General features: G+C 56.8%; 1 protein-coding gene across 1 annotated transcript in view; it reads left to right on the forward strand.

The window, feature by feature from the left end:
* GNA12 (G protein subunit alpha 12) overlaps positions 1-12,757 on the forward strand; it is a 56,394-nt gene that overhangs the window by 18,565 nt on the left and 25,072 nt on the right. Inside the window, exon 2 of the mRNA XM_024576822.3 lies at positions 9,450-9,665. Within this exon, the coding sequence (XP_024432590.2) occupies positions 9,450-9,665 (216 nt within the window). The remainder of the gene's footprint in view (positions 1-9,449; positions 9,666-12,757) is intronic.

The following is a 12,757-nucleotide window of genomic DNA, read 5'->3' on the forward strand; positions in this document are numbered from 1 at the left end:
AGTGCTCCAGAAGCTTCCAGGAGGGCCCCCCATCGGAGTCACTAATGCTTTTTGCGGCACACGTCAGGTGCCACTCGGTGCTGCAAGTGGCCTGCGGGGCCGTCGCAGGCAGTCGGGCTGCAGAGCCCCGACTTTGAGGGGAACACCGACCCACGACGAGCTGCGAGGCTGGTGGTGCCCCGGCAGGACACATTGTCGCTTCACTGTGCCTGTCACCTCCTCGGAGCCTGCAAGGCCGGGCGGTGTTCTCGCAGGCACCTGCGGACTTCTAGCTCTTTCCCCACGGACTTTCAGAGACAGCTCCCCACAGACGTTGGGTGGAAGTTACTTTCGGGGTCTCCCGTCACATTTATCTGAGTGATCACGCTCTCCATCACTGTCAGAACCTGGCCACACCCCTGCTTGTCCTGGGCTCCCTGCTGCTCCGGGCAGCTCTTCTGTCTGCCAGGTGTGTTGGCATGACCCCAGTGCCAAGGGTGAGCCAGGTCAGCCCTGCCCAGGCAGGACCCAAGCCTTCCTTTCTGAGTCTGAACTTGCAACCCTGCCCCTGGGACCCTTGTCCCTGTCCCTGCCCCACCCAGCCCAGTGGCTTGGGGCTTGGGCTTCCTGAGTCTGTTCCTTTTCAAATTCCGATCTCCTTTTCCTGCTAAGAGACCAAGGCCCCTCCTGTGACCACGCACAAGTCTGTGTCTTCTGCTTTCTCCCACCGCCTGAAAGGCAGAGCTGCTGCCTCGTTCCCGGCCAGTGGGACCCTCCCTGCACCCTGCTCCCCGCTAGCCCTCGCTAGCTTGCCAGCGCCTGCTGCCGTCTGTCGTTTGGGGTCCAACCTTTTATTATTACCATTGTTTTGTTATTAATAGTATCCTGAGCTAAGTTCCTCCAAAGGAAATGGCGGTGGTGGTTGCTAATTTAATTGCCTTTGTCAATACTTTACCCACTGTCCTGAACAATTACACTGCTATTTCGTAGAGATCTCCGCCTTTTGGGGTGGATCCCTTCCTAATGTCAGAACCGCTCCCTGCGAGAAAGTGGCAGCCCTCCCGGCACCTGTGTGTGACCTGGGGGTGCGGGGGATGCAGACGTGGGGGGCCGCTCCCGGTTCAGTGTGCTTTAAGGAACTCTTGGTACCTCATTCATCCTAAAAGGGCGAAACGCGTGGAAACTTGCTTCTGTTTGAGCCTTGCTGGTCACTTTGCCCTTTTAGTTTACTTGCTACAGTAAGTTGAGCTGTTTCCTTGAGTGAACTTTTCCTGTAAACAGGCTTTTATGATACATGAAAAGGAGATCGTTTTAAAAGGAGTTTCCACAGCCATTACACAACTGAATTGTTTTCAAATAAAGCATGGACAAATATTAGGGGCTTTTATTTATTGATCTTAGAGAAAGAGAAATATTGATCTGTCATTCCACTTATTTATCCATCCATCCATTGATTCTTTGTGCCCTGACTGGGGATCGAACCCACAACCTTGGTGTATGGGATGGCACTCTAACCACCTGAGTTACCCAGCCAGGACCCCAGTGTCAATTTTTTAACCTCACTAATGCTTCAGGAGGTCAGATTTCCAGGGAGAAATCGTTGGAATGACTGCCAATGTTGGGTTTCCATGCTGTGGACCGGCTTCGGCACCAGGCGAATCTGATCGTTATGGTATCACTCTGTGCCCTCCGGTACACTTGCTTCCTTCGGCCTGAGAGGTAGAAAGAGAGGGTTGATTGTCCCCTGTGTAGCCGAGGAGGGACCTGAAACCCAGGCACCCCCACCACCCTGTAGGTCACGTACTGTGCGGGTTCTGGGAATATGGGAGATAACAAAGCAAACCCGGATCCTGCTCTCGCAGGCCTCCCTCTGCCGTGGGGGAGAGCGATGGACACAGATAACTGGGTGAAGTGCAGGGCTCTCAGGGAGGGCGGGCCGCAGGGTGGGGGTGACCGGGTAGGCGGCCCAGAGAAGACCTTGCTGAGAAGCTGACCTTTGAGTAAACCCTCGGAGGGGCTGAGGGAGTGAGTCATGTGGGTTTCTGGGTTAGAGGGCTGTGGGCCCCAGGCAGAGCAGGGAGGTCCCGTGGCCGGTGGAGCAGGCGCGGGGAGATGAGGAGGACAGGAGGCCACAGGGAGCAGGGCCAGGCCACGCAGGCCTCTTGGCCTCGGTAGGGACACGCTTTCACTGTGGCGCAAGGGCCATCGAGGCAGGGCTTGAACCAAGGGTGCTGTGGCGACTTATTTCGAGACTAGACTGCGGGGACAAGTGCGGACATGAGGAGACCCGTCAGAAGACTTGCCGGAGTCCAGGTGCAAGACAGTGGGGGCTGGCCTCAAGCCGTAGCCCGGAGAGTGGCAGGAGATAGTCAAGTTCTAGATCGATTCTGAAGGCCGCACAGAGCATTTGCTGACCGCCAGGCGCTGGGGCGCGGTGGGGTTTCACCTGCCTGCGGGCCCCTCAGCTCCTGCCGGTGCGGGAGGGCCTGCGGCATGAGGTCTCAGTCTAGCGCTGGCCTCCAGACCCTTCCGAGCGCCAGCCTCTAGGCTCCAAGGGCAGGTGGGTCCCTTGGCCACCTGCCTTGGTGATGCGCAGAGGGTCCTGCAGTCACTTTTCCAAAGGCGAGGCAGAGCCTGCGCACTGCTGAGTCTGCTGCTGAGCTCGCTGCGGGGTGGTCGCCCTGTGTGCAGAGAAGGGGGTGCTGCGAGTGAGAAGGAGGTGTCGGAGCAGGCCCCCGATGTCCGAGCCGGAAATCGCAGAGGCCTCCTCTGGCTCCCCCAGAAGTGCTGCCTGAGGCTGAGTGGGGTGTTCGCCGTCAGCTGTCGGTCTGAGCTGCCCCGGTCCGTCTGCAGAGACAGAGGCTGCTTTTGCCTGCTGCCCCGCAGTTCCTCTGGGGGCCAGGAAGCCACCTGGGATGTCTGAGGAGCTCCTTAGGGGAGCAGACAGACCAGTTTTAAAACAGAAAAACAATTTTGGTAAAATGAAGAGTTACCAAACGTAAATGTGTACATGGGTGCAGCCTTTCCAAGAGCAGTTTAGTGTTATTTCCCCAAAGCCTCGAGAGCGCACATTTGACCCGGCAGTCCTGTCATTCGGCCTCCAGGAAGGTCACCGGCAGGCTCACCATGCAGCGGTTACCGATGGTGAAATCCTGAGTGGTGACACAGGGTGACAATATATGGGTAGACACGTCTTCAAAGACTCATGAAATATTAACATCCCCACAAAGAGACAGAATTCCTGTCCAGAGTGAGACAGATACCATTCTCAGATGCTAACAAAAGCTATTTCTAGATAGTGATATTTTTGAGGGTTTAATTTGCTTCTTTGTGTATTTCAATGTTGCTTCCGTTTTCTACACGAAAAATAGTATTGTACTCGGAGAGAAACAAACTTCCTTTGAGGAACTGTTCCCACCTGGCCTGGTAGGTGGCTCAGTTAGAGCGTCTCCCTGGTACGGCCAAGGTCGAGGGTTCCATCCCGGTCGGGGCGCAGACCAGAGCCAACCAGGGAGCGTGTGGGTAGTGGGGCAGCTGATCGTGCAGCAGTGGTGCCCCCAGAAGTGTGGCGCGGACCTCACACGCGCTTTACCCACTTTAGGAAGAGGTAAAAGAAATGGGTAAAGTTATGTATTTCAGTCATGCAAAATATCCAAAGTGTTATCACTTCAGGATGGAATCAGTGTTGGAAATTGAAAGATCTTTCCACCTGTTGTTCATGCTGAGCCTTTGCGAACCTGCCTGTGTTTGTAATGTGTCTCAGTTCGGGCCGGCCACGTCCCCGCTGCTCGCAGGCGTGCAGGGCTTGGGGCCGCTCGGACGGCACAGCGCTGTCTGAGTCTTGCGGCCGAGGCGGCGTGTGTGAGTGAAGGCTTTTACTGCGGGTGAGGTCGGATCCTAGCGCACTAAATTCCCTCTAAGTTAGCAGGCTGGCAGCAGGCACGTCCCTGCTTCTAGACTTAATTACTGTTTACTGAAAAAGCGTTCTAGAGAATACCAGAAAGGTTGAGTCCTCAAAGGTCAGCTCAGATCTGTTTCCAGGGTCAGTGTGTCTGCTGCCTGTTTCCAGGCAGCGGAGCAGACAGCGCCCCCTGCCTCTTTCTTTGCTCTCCAGTCTCCCCAGACACACCCACAGAGCCTACCAGCCTTAGAACCCCGAGTTCCCAGGCTGTCGTCCCACCGCTGCAGGGGGCACAGCACCCCTCCCACACAGTGTTCTAAAGGGGAAGAGGCGGGGAGCTGCGGGCTGGCGAGCACTGGGCACAGCGTCGCGCACAGGGCGCCGCACGTGGGACAGAGGACTGCGCGTTGTCGGCGCCTCTCTGGAGCAGCCTGTGGGGTTCCTGGAAGAGAATGAATGTCACGCAGGTCTGCATCTGCTCCTTCGACACCTGCACTGGAACCTAAAGACCCCGCAGAAAGAGAGCACTGTGCAACCTCTGAGCCTTCATTCACCCCACGTGCCCCACGCTCGATGAGGGTGGAAGCCGCGGGGACTTGGGAACAGGTTCCGAGGCGTGTTCACAGGGTCCGGCCATCTTTCTAAAGGAGTGTCATGCTCTGGGCCATGCCCATGTCTTCGAGGTCGGAAAAGGGGGACAGCTCTGTCTCCAGACCTCACACGGCCGTTCGGATGACCCTGACGATGGGCAAGGTCATGCTTCCTGAAAGCAGCCTAGCGACACGGTCCCTACAGGACAGCGATGTCACAGCTTCCTCACGCCCCAGTGTCTGTTCTTCCCACCCCAGTTCATTACTGTTTGCCGTTCTGTTGGGTTTGGGGGGGACAAGAAAGGGGCGGCCTCAGAGCAGGGGTGCAGCAGTCTGGCCCCAGGGCTCTTGGGGTCTAGTACACAGCAGGAAATGCCTCTGACCCTCGGCACCCAGAGTGTGTGGGGGGGCGGTATGTGTACATATCCATCCAAGGTGGTCGCCTGCTTTAACTAAAACCCCGAGAAACACTCCTCGGCTTCACCGTCTGCAGTCGGTTCAGACGGTTGCCTTTCTGTCCTGTTCGGCTCTGCATGTCCGCGGAACCGTCCCACAGGGCGGTCCTGACCTGCGTGCGGAGACACTGCGTTGGCACTGGAAACGGTGTTACCCATTCATCGTGTCTACGCTGCCCCCCCTCCCCGGCCCAGGAATATACTTCGTGTTTATTGTTTCTCTCATCTCTTTAGTATTTTCTGCACTCCACAGGGAGGCTTCATTCGCCCTTGCGCCAGCGCTTGTCTTTATTGCACTTGGTGAAGTGTTTAGTCGGAGTGGGTCCCGGGCTCACCCACGTCTGACACCGGGCAGCGGGAGGGAAGCAGGCGAGGCCCCTCCGCTGGCTCCTGCTTCCCACACCCAGCTTGGGTTGCCCCATCCCACTTAGACGTCTGGGGCGGGGGGGCGTCTAACTGATGTTGAATTCCCCCTCCCCCCACCTTTTATCTAACATTTAGGAGAACCAGCCTTTTCAAAACAGATAGAAGAAGCTAATGATAACAGCTTGTTGCTCCCATGCACTGCCTAAACCGAGTTTTTCTGACAGTTGCATGTTTTTCCTGAAAGGTTTGCCGCGGGTGTCCCATTGTCCCACGGAATTTGATTTGTCGTAACTTACCCAGAGCCCACCCTGCAGGCAGCCGTCCTCTGGACCCAGCCTGGAGAGCAGGCTGGTGGTCTCCTCTCTCCACCACCCCCACATCCGGCGAGCTCCCTTCTCCTGCTCTTAGAGCTCACCTGCCTCCTGGCGCAACAGCCATGGTCCCTGTGACTGCCCTGCCTACCTGCACTCACCCTGTCCCACGCAGCCACACCGGACCTGAAGCCAGGGCGCCAGCCTTGCTGTGAGGCTTTCTGGGCCTTCCGACGGCTCCCTGCCTCTCACAGGGTAATGTCCAGGCTGAGCTGGCTGTGGCCTGGCGAGGCCTGCTCACTCCTCTCACCAGCGGGGATGTTTCTCTGGTCTCTGACTTGGTGGGGACCCTGGGGCTGGCAGCCTGCAGAGCCACTCCATGTTCGTTTACCACCGTTTTGGGTTCCCTGCTAGCTGGCCCTTCCCTTGCTTGAGGCAGGCCCTCCCTGCAACTGCAGGTAGACAGCTCTCCTCGGGGAGGGCCCGGTGAGGAGCACGTTCCATTGGAGCAGGCATTCGTCCCTGAAAGCTGCATGGGGGGGTGACTGCACCCGGAGGCCATCACCTAGTTCAGATGACCATCTGCCCACAGGCCACCCTCCATTCTTGCTTTCCATTGGTCCTCTGAATGAGCAAACACCTCCCTTCAGGGTCAGAAGCTGAGAGGGGCTGTCTGCCTTTGCTGCTGGACTCACTGATTTAAAGAAATGTGTCCTGTTTACATTCCTGCACATTTCTTTGATTTGGATAGTGGCCAGAGACAAACAACTTGCCTAGTGGGTTTGAAACCGAAATGGATCTTTCTGAGTACACAGGCTGTTGTCTCGTGTGGAACGGGCAACTGTAAGCTTCTCGGAGTGTCACTCTCCTTCTGTAGAAGAGGTGATCCCATCGGCCAGCATTTTATATCTGTCTCAGCCTTAGACTTTGTTGTGGGAAGAGTTCGGTAAGGAATGGCTAATCTAAGAAGATTTGATTTGATTAGGGGCTAAACTAACAAAATGTATTTTGAAATGAGATAACAGGATTTGCGATTCTTGGTCTTCATCCAGCAAAACCGAAAACCCCCCCAATCCACACCCGCAGCAGACAGGGGAGCTATTATTTGAGTAGAAGTTAAATTGCTGGATTTATAAATTGTCTTTAAAAATGTGTTCTTTGAACAGTTTAAAGTGTTACATAGTATTGAGATGAAGTCATCAAACTGCTTACGGCTTTAACTATGTATATTTGGGTGACTGGATAAAATGTATCGTTACAGAGAAAATAGTAACACTTAGCCCGGAAGGACAGCTTGCCTTATAGCCATTCACAAGACCTAAAAGTGTCTTCTGCCTTAATTTTTTTTCCTTTCAAGTACATATGGATTTTAGGATTTTTTTTTTTTTTGGCTTGTGGGTTTTAGGAAATTGGTCTTTTATAGGAAAATGGTAGGGGCAAGGTGTTTTTTTACTCTGTTGAGCCTCCTGTGTGAGGGGCTCTGGATGGTGACGGTGACGGTAGCCACCAGATGTGCACAGATAAAGAAATGTAGCACCCCCACAGACCTCTGGCTGTCTTCGAGAGGGAAGACGTGCACTCAGATTTTTAGCAGATGTCCCAGAGCGGAAAACGCCCCTAGATCCGTTTGGGTATTCGGAGCAAAGTTGCTGCTAGTGGTTTTTGACAAGGATAATTTAAAAGGACAAAAGAGAGACATCTTTTTTGTTGTTACCTTTTTCCTCCAAATAAGGTGACTAAGGTACAGAAAATGAACTATAGCAAACTGGTATAATTCAGTGTTCGTCAACAGTTTTCCCATTTCCCCTGAATTTTAAAAAGAGGGTTACTTTGTGTCTGGGTGCAGTTCGTCTGGACCAGTCCCAGCCGGCCTGGGTGGCAGCGTGTGGTAGGGAGACAGACCGACTTCCTTGGATGGACCGTTTTTTTCAGCCAGACCGGCGCTTACCCCATAATTAGGGGAGGCCTGGTCTGTGCAGGCCGAAAGCAGCCTTGGCAACGGGTTGCTCAGGCCTTCTGGGTCAGTTTTGGTCCCTGGCCTTCATCTCCAACATACGCAAGTGGACGTGCCGGCAGAGTAGAGGCTCATTTTAACATGCGCATGAGGCTGTGCCCCTTGCAAAGCTAGACCGTGTAACACGTGACGAGATGCCGTGCGTGCAGACGGACCTGTGGTGTGGGCTGTGCCGGCAGGGCCGTTGGCTCAGTAGGCGGGTGGTCACCTGGCCGCAGCAGGGGGGCTGGCATCCAGACTCAGCTCCTGTCGCCGGGGTGGCAGGGCCTTTCTCTGTTGTGCCCAAGGAGCAGGGATGCTTTTGGCCGGAACCCCACCAGACAAGTGCCTTTTCCCTTCTCTGTGCTCACCCACCTTTGTCATGCATGGTATGGGCCCAATGGAACGCCTTTCTGGGGTTCTTAAACCTGTTTGCTGTTGTCCCGGGCAGGTGGGGGTTTGTCTTGATGTCATCAGAAAAACTGGGGAGATGGGTAGGACCCAGTGGCAGGAGTGGGGTGGGGTGGAGAGGAAGGGGAGCTGAGGTTTGATTTCTCCTACTCCCATGCGGGACAGGTCCTCGTTCACTGTGCTGCTTGTTGGAGGTGCAGGCAGAGAGCCGCCCTCAGCTAGGGCTTTCCCAGCCTTGCCTTTTCCTGCTGATCTGCAGGGCTGGGCTCGCCAACCAGGGCCAATGAGGGGCCCTGAGGGGCGCCCTCTACGGGGAGCATCTCCCAGCAGATGGTCTGGCCCACCAGCTCTAGGGGAGAGGTGGCAGGGCTCACTTTGGTCACCGTCACCATCGACCCAGTGGTTCTGGCAGAAGCAGACATGATAGGCAGCACCTCCTGCTGTGGTCGAGACTGAAAGGAGGTGGGATTGTTCCTCACTGCCCTGTTGGAAGGGCCACTTCTAAGGGTTCCTGCTGGCTCCCCACCAGCAATGGTACGAGGGAATGGGGGCTTACATGTCGTGTGACTTCTAGGGCTGCCTGAGTAGTGACGTCTTGCCACGCTCTGTGCTGGGGGCCCTGGTGGCTTTCCCAGATAGGGCCCCACTGTCCTCACCCCCCCAGATCGACAGTGCATCCCCTCAGAAGGGCTCGGAGACCCCTTAGGTGCTGTGCCACTGATGCTGCGGCACTGACCGTGAACGGCAAGTAGTCCTACTCCCCGCCCGGTGTGGCCGTCGCCCCCAGGGCAGTCCGGGTGCTGTCCCCTCTGCCGCCTTACTGTCGGCATCTCCGTCCCCTGCCCTGTCCACGGCTCAGAAAGTGCACACTGTGTTCCCAACAGTGAGGGAATACGCAAAGGAATGCAGAGTCGTCTCTCATCATCACTAGCGGTCAGTGGGCAGCCGCTCGGCTCACGTCACGATCAGGCCTTGTCCCTACCCTGACTGGCGCCACCTGCATGTGACCTCCCACTCACTTTGGGCTGGAACACGCAGTTTCGTCCTGGGGTAGGCTTGCTGGCAGATTTCAGCGGTGGTGACAGCAGTGGGGCCAGTAGCGGTTGTTCAAGTCACTGTCACTCATGGCCGCGGTCCATTCCCCACTGCTGGCTTTGCCAAATTTGTTGCCACCTCCTTCCCATTCAGTGTGTCCCTCCCAGGAGCTCTCCAGATGTGTAGCGGTGAAGGGGCAGTTCTGCCGCAGGTATGCCCCTGCGTATGCCGCGGCCCGGGCCTGTCCCTGGGGATGAGGCGTGCGTGCCCTGACCAGAACACCAAAACAGGTCTTGGTTGCATGCTGGACGGCCTGTGAGTGCCCTGCCAGGCACCCATCTCGAGGCTCTCTGTTGTGGTCTAGTCTTTGAGCACAAGTAAGTCCTTCTCGTTCCTGTCATTTCCTAGGGCTCGAAGGTCCTGGTGGATGCGCGGGACAAGCTGGGGATCCCGTGGCAGCACTCGGAGAACGAGAAGCACGGCATGTTCCTCATGGCCTTCGAGAACAAGGCCGGGCTGCCTGTGGAGCCGGCCGCCTTCCAACTGTATGTCCCCGCGCTGAGCGCGCTCTGGGGTGACTCCGGCATCAGGGAGGCCTTCAGCCGCCGGAGCGAGTTCCAGCTGGTGAGTGGGCCCTCCTGGCCACGGGGCTGCTTCAGAGGACTGGTTTTGATCGTGGGTGGGATGTCCTTGAAGATTCTGTGAAAGTACAGGCAAGCTGGAAGCTACTTTAAGTCCTAAAATTCAACAACAAAAACACATAATAAAGCAAACCAAGCTGTCTGAATGGCTGGGCGGGCGGCAAAAATAACTCACTCAGGCTCGGTCAGCTGTCGCTCACGACTCTGCGGGACTCAGAGTGTTGAAGCTCCATGTAAGGCAAGGGGCTCAGGTGGTTTCGACTTCGTCCGGAGCAGGAAGCCAGTGTCTCTTAGAATAGCGTTCCAGCCGGTAGGCTAGGCCCCCCGCCTGGTAGGGCTCTCATGGTTCTGGGTCGGCACCTTGGGAGCCTGTGCACATGGTCCCGTTCAGATTCTTTCCTTCACTCTAAGGTCTGAAAGATTCAAAAAGCAGGATGGTCTTTGTCACTGCAACTCACTTAGGTTGTGAATCTCAGACAGACAGCATCGGTGCTACCCCTGGCGAGGCAGGCAGGCCGCGCGGGTGCGCACATTCCCCACTCAGCCTGCTGACCTGACGGAGGGCCCGGGTGGCTCGGCACCGACCAGGCGCAGGATGGAGGGTGAGGCTGGAGCCTCGTGCGCACTTTGAACTGCGTCTCTGTGCTCTCCCGGCTTCTCGGGGCTCAGTCCCCAGGTCTGGCTTCCCCTGTGGTTGGGAGTGGCAGCAGCAGGAGGGGCCGGCAGGGCAGTCTGGGAAACCCCCATCCCCGAGCCACCCTGGAGCAGGTGTGCCACCTGCCGGTGGGAGCGGGGGGGGGGGGGGGGGGGGGGGGCGGTGCCCCCTGTGCCTACGTGCACTGTGCTGGGCAGGCTGGAATTACTTGTGAGCAGAGCTGTTCAAAGCACCGAAATAACAGATCCGAGCCGCGGTTTTCCCAGAAATCTCTGCCACCGGTGTGCGGGGCACACTGCAGGGAGGCACGAGCTGGGCAGTGGGCTCGCCGGATGTCCAGTTCAGACCCTGGGAATCTGAACCAGGGCAGATGTGGTTTCGCAACCTGACGCCATCCCACCTTACAATTTGCCGCCACTAGGTTTTGCACAGCTCTTTGCTCGTTGTCTAACTCATTGTGGTCTTTGTGGTCGGACTTCCCTCCAGAGATGCCCTGTGAGCAGGCTGGGGAAACGGCTGGGTGCCCGAAGATGGGGTCTGCAAAGCCGGCGTTTGCCTTTCATCCTGCTCTCGCTGACCACCTCCATTTAGCAGCGCTGTCCCTGCAGGTCAGGGTTTGCTCTTCTTCCTGCTCGCTAGGTGATGGCTGCTCAGCTCCATTGAGTGACGTCATTGCCACAGGTCAGGGGCAGCTCCTCTGCTCAGAGGATGGACAGTGACCCCAGGCCTGGAGGCTGGGCCCGGCGGAGTCCTCACCGGCCTCCTGTTGCCATATCGCCAGCCAGGGGCAGCTTGTCCACATCGAGAGGCTGTGCGCAGACGCACAGGCACGGCGAGCTCTTTGCTTCCTCTCTGACACATGTGCCTCACGCTTCTTGGCTGTTAACAAAAATTCACTGAGCTGTGAACCCTTTTTTACATCCTTTCCACTTTAATTTCAAAGCTGCAGGGAGTGGTGCTGTCTTGAAAGGGTCTTGCTTCTTCTTTGGCTTTGGAAGCTGGAGCTGGAGACCCGTGCGAAGCAGAGGAGGATGTCTGTGTTCGCAGCACATGTTTCTTGATGTCCGGAAGTCAAGCGATTCTGCTGTTGGCAATTTGTTTCCTGTCCTGTTTGAAGGAATGGAGTCTTGGGGACATTCCCAGAGATTGCTGGCCATACAGGCTGAGTTTCAGACCTGGGGGAAAGCCATCCGTCGAGGTGGCGGGTAGGCGCTGCTGCCTTAGGACCCCGGGAGGGGAGGGGAGGGGAGGGGAGGCAAGGCGAGAAGCAGCCTGCGGCTCGGCCAGTGACACACCGACTGTCAGGAGGCCGGCTGGGGGCAGTGGCCCAGCTCCTCACACAAGTCCTCACGTGCTGTGCCCAGTGCCTGTGACGTCCGGGCTTCAGAGCCCCTCGGTCTGCGTGAGTCTCTGCACTGTCAGCGGTGCCTGGGCGCCTCTTCCCGCCCTCACGCCCCTGGGGGCAGGCTTTTCAGGCTTCAGAAAGGGCTTTGCCCATCCTCGGGCCTGGAGTGCATCCGTGGTGAGGCTCTGGCCTGAAGGAGGGCCCAGAGGCTGCTTCACAGTCCTGGGACAGACCTGGGCTCACCGGTGGCAGTCTCGTCTCTTTAGGAAAGAACAAACCAGTCGTTTCCAAACAGGCTTGGCACCACAGGTTGACGTTCCTTTGGAAACTGGCCTGTGCTTTCGCTGCTCTTATTTTAATTGCGTTTCCAAATACTTTCCCCAAACTTTCGAGACACTGGAGGCCCGGGCTGCACGGAAGATGGGGTGATCTGTAGGAGTGACAGGAAGTTTTGTGACTCTCGGGGAGGCCACGTGACACAAGGGGAGGGATACCGAAAGGGAGGTTTTGTGCATTTTCGGTGCCTGGTCCCATGTGCTTCTAGGACAGATGTCGACTTCATGATGGTGACTTTCCAGTACTTGGGAACAGTTTCTTGGTAGTGGTTGGTTGGGAGTGAGAGCGGAACGAGCAGCCTGCTGGCGATGCCGGCTTCTGTCCGCAGGCTGTCTGGGCTCAGGGGGGAGTGTTCCGCTGTCCCCAAAGGCTGTTGCTGGTCCAGCTGCCTCCTTGCCCGTCTGTGTTTTACCCGGGCCAGCTGGTGCTAGTTGTAGTCTTTTTCCTCTTTCCTCCTCTGTCGGGACACCCTACAGATTGCCTTTTTAAACTACCGTAGTCTAAGGTTTTGGCCTAGAGAAGACAGGAGGACCCTCGGAAAGTGCAGTGAGGACGGTGCCCTCAGCCGCTGGTGCAGTCTGGGACATTCTACAGACTGCCCTACTTGGAGGCAGTGCCGGCCGGCTGCTGGTGGTGGTGGTGGTGGTGGGTGTGCCGGGGCCTGCACTGTTCCCACGAAGCCCACTTGCACGGGGTGGCAAACTCAGAACAGCAGGGACCACTCTCCCCTTGCGAAGGA

This window comes from Desmodus rotundus, chromosome 6, assembly GCF_022682495.2.
Source record: "Desmodus rotundus isolate HL8 chromosome 6, HLdesRot8A.1, whole genome shotgun sequence".
Taxonomy (NCBI): Eukaryota; Metazoa; Chordata; class Mammalia; order Chiroptera; family Phyllostomidae; genus Desmodus; species Desmodus rotundus.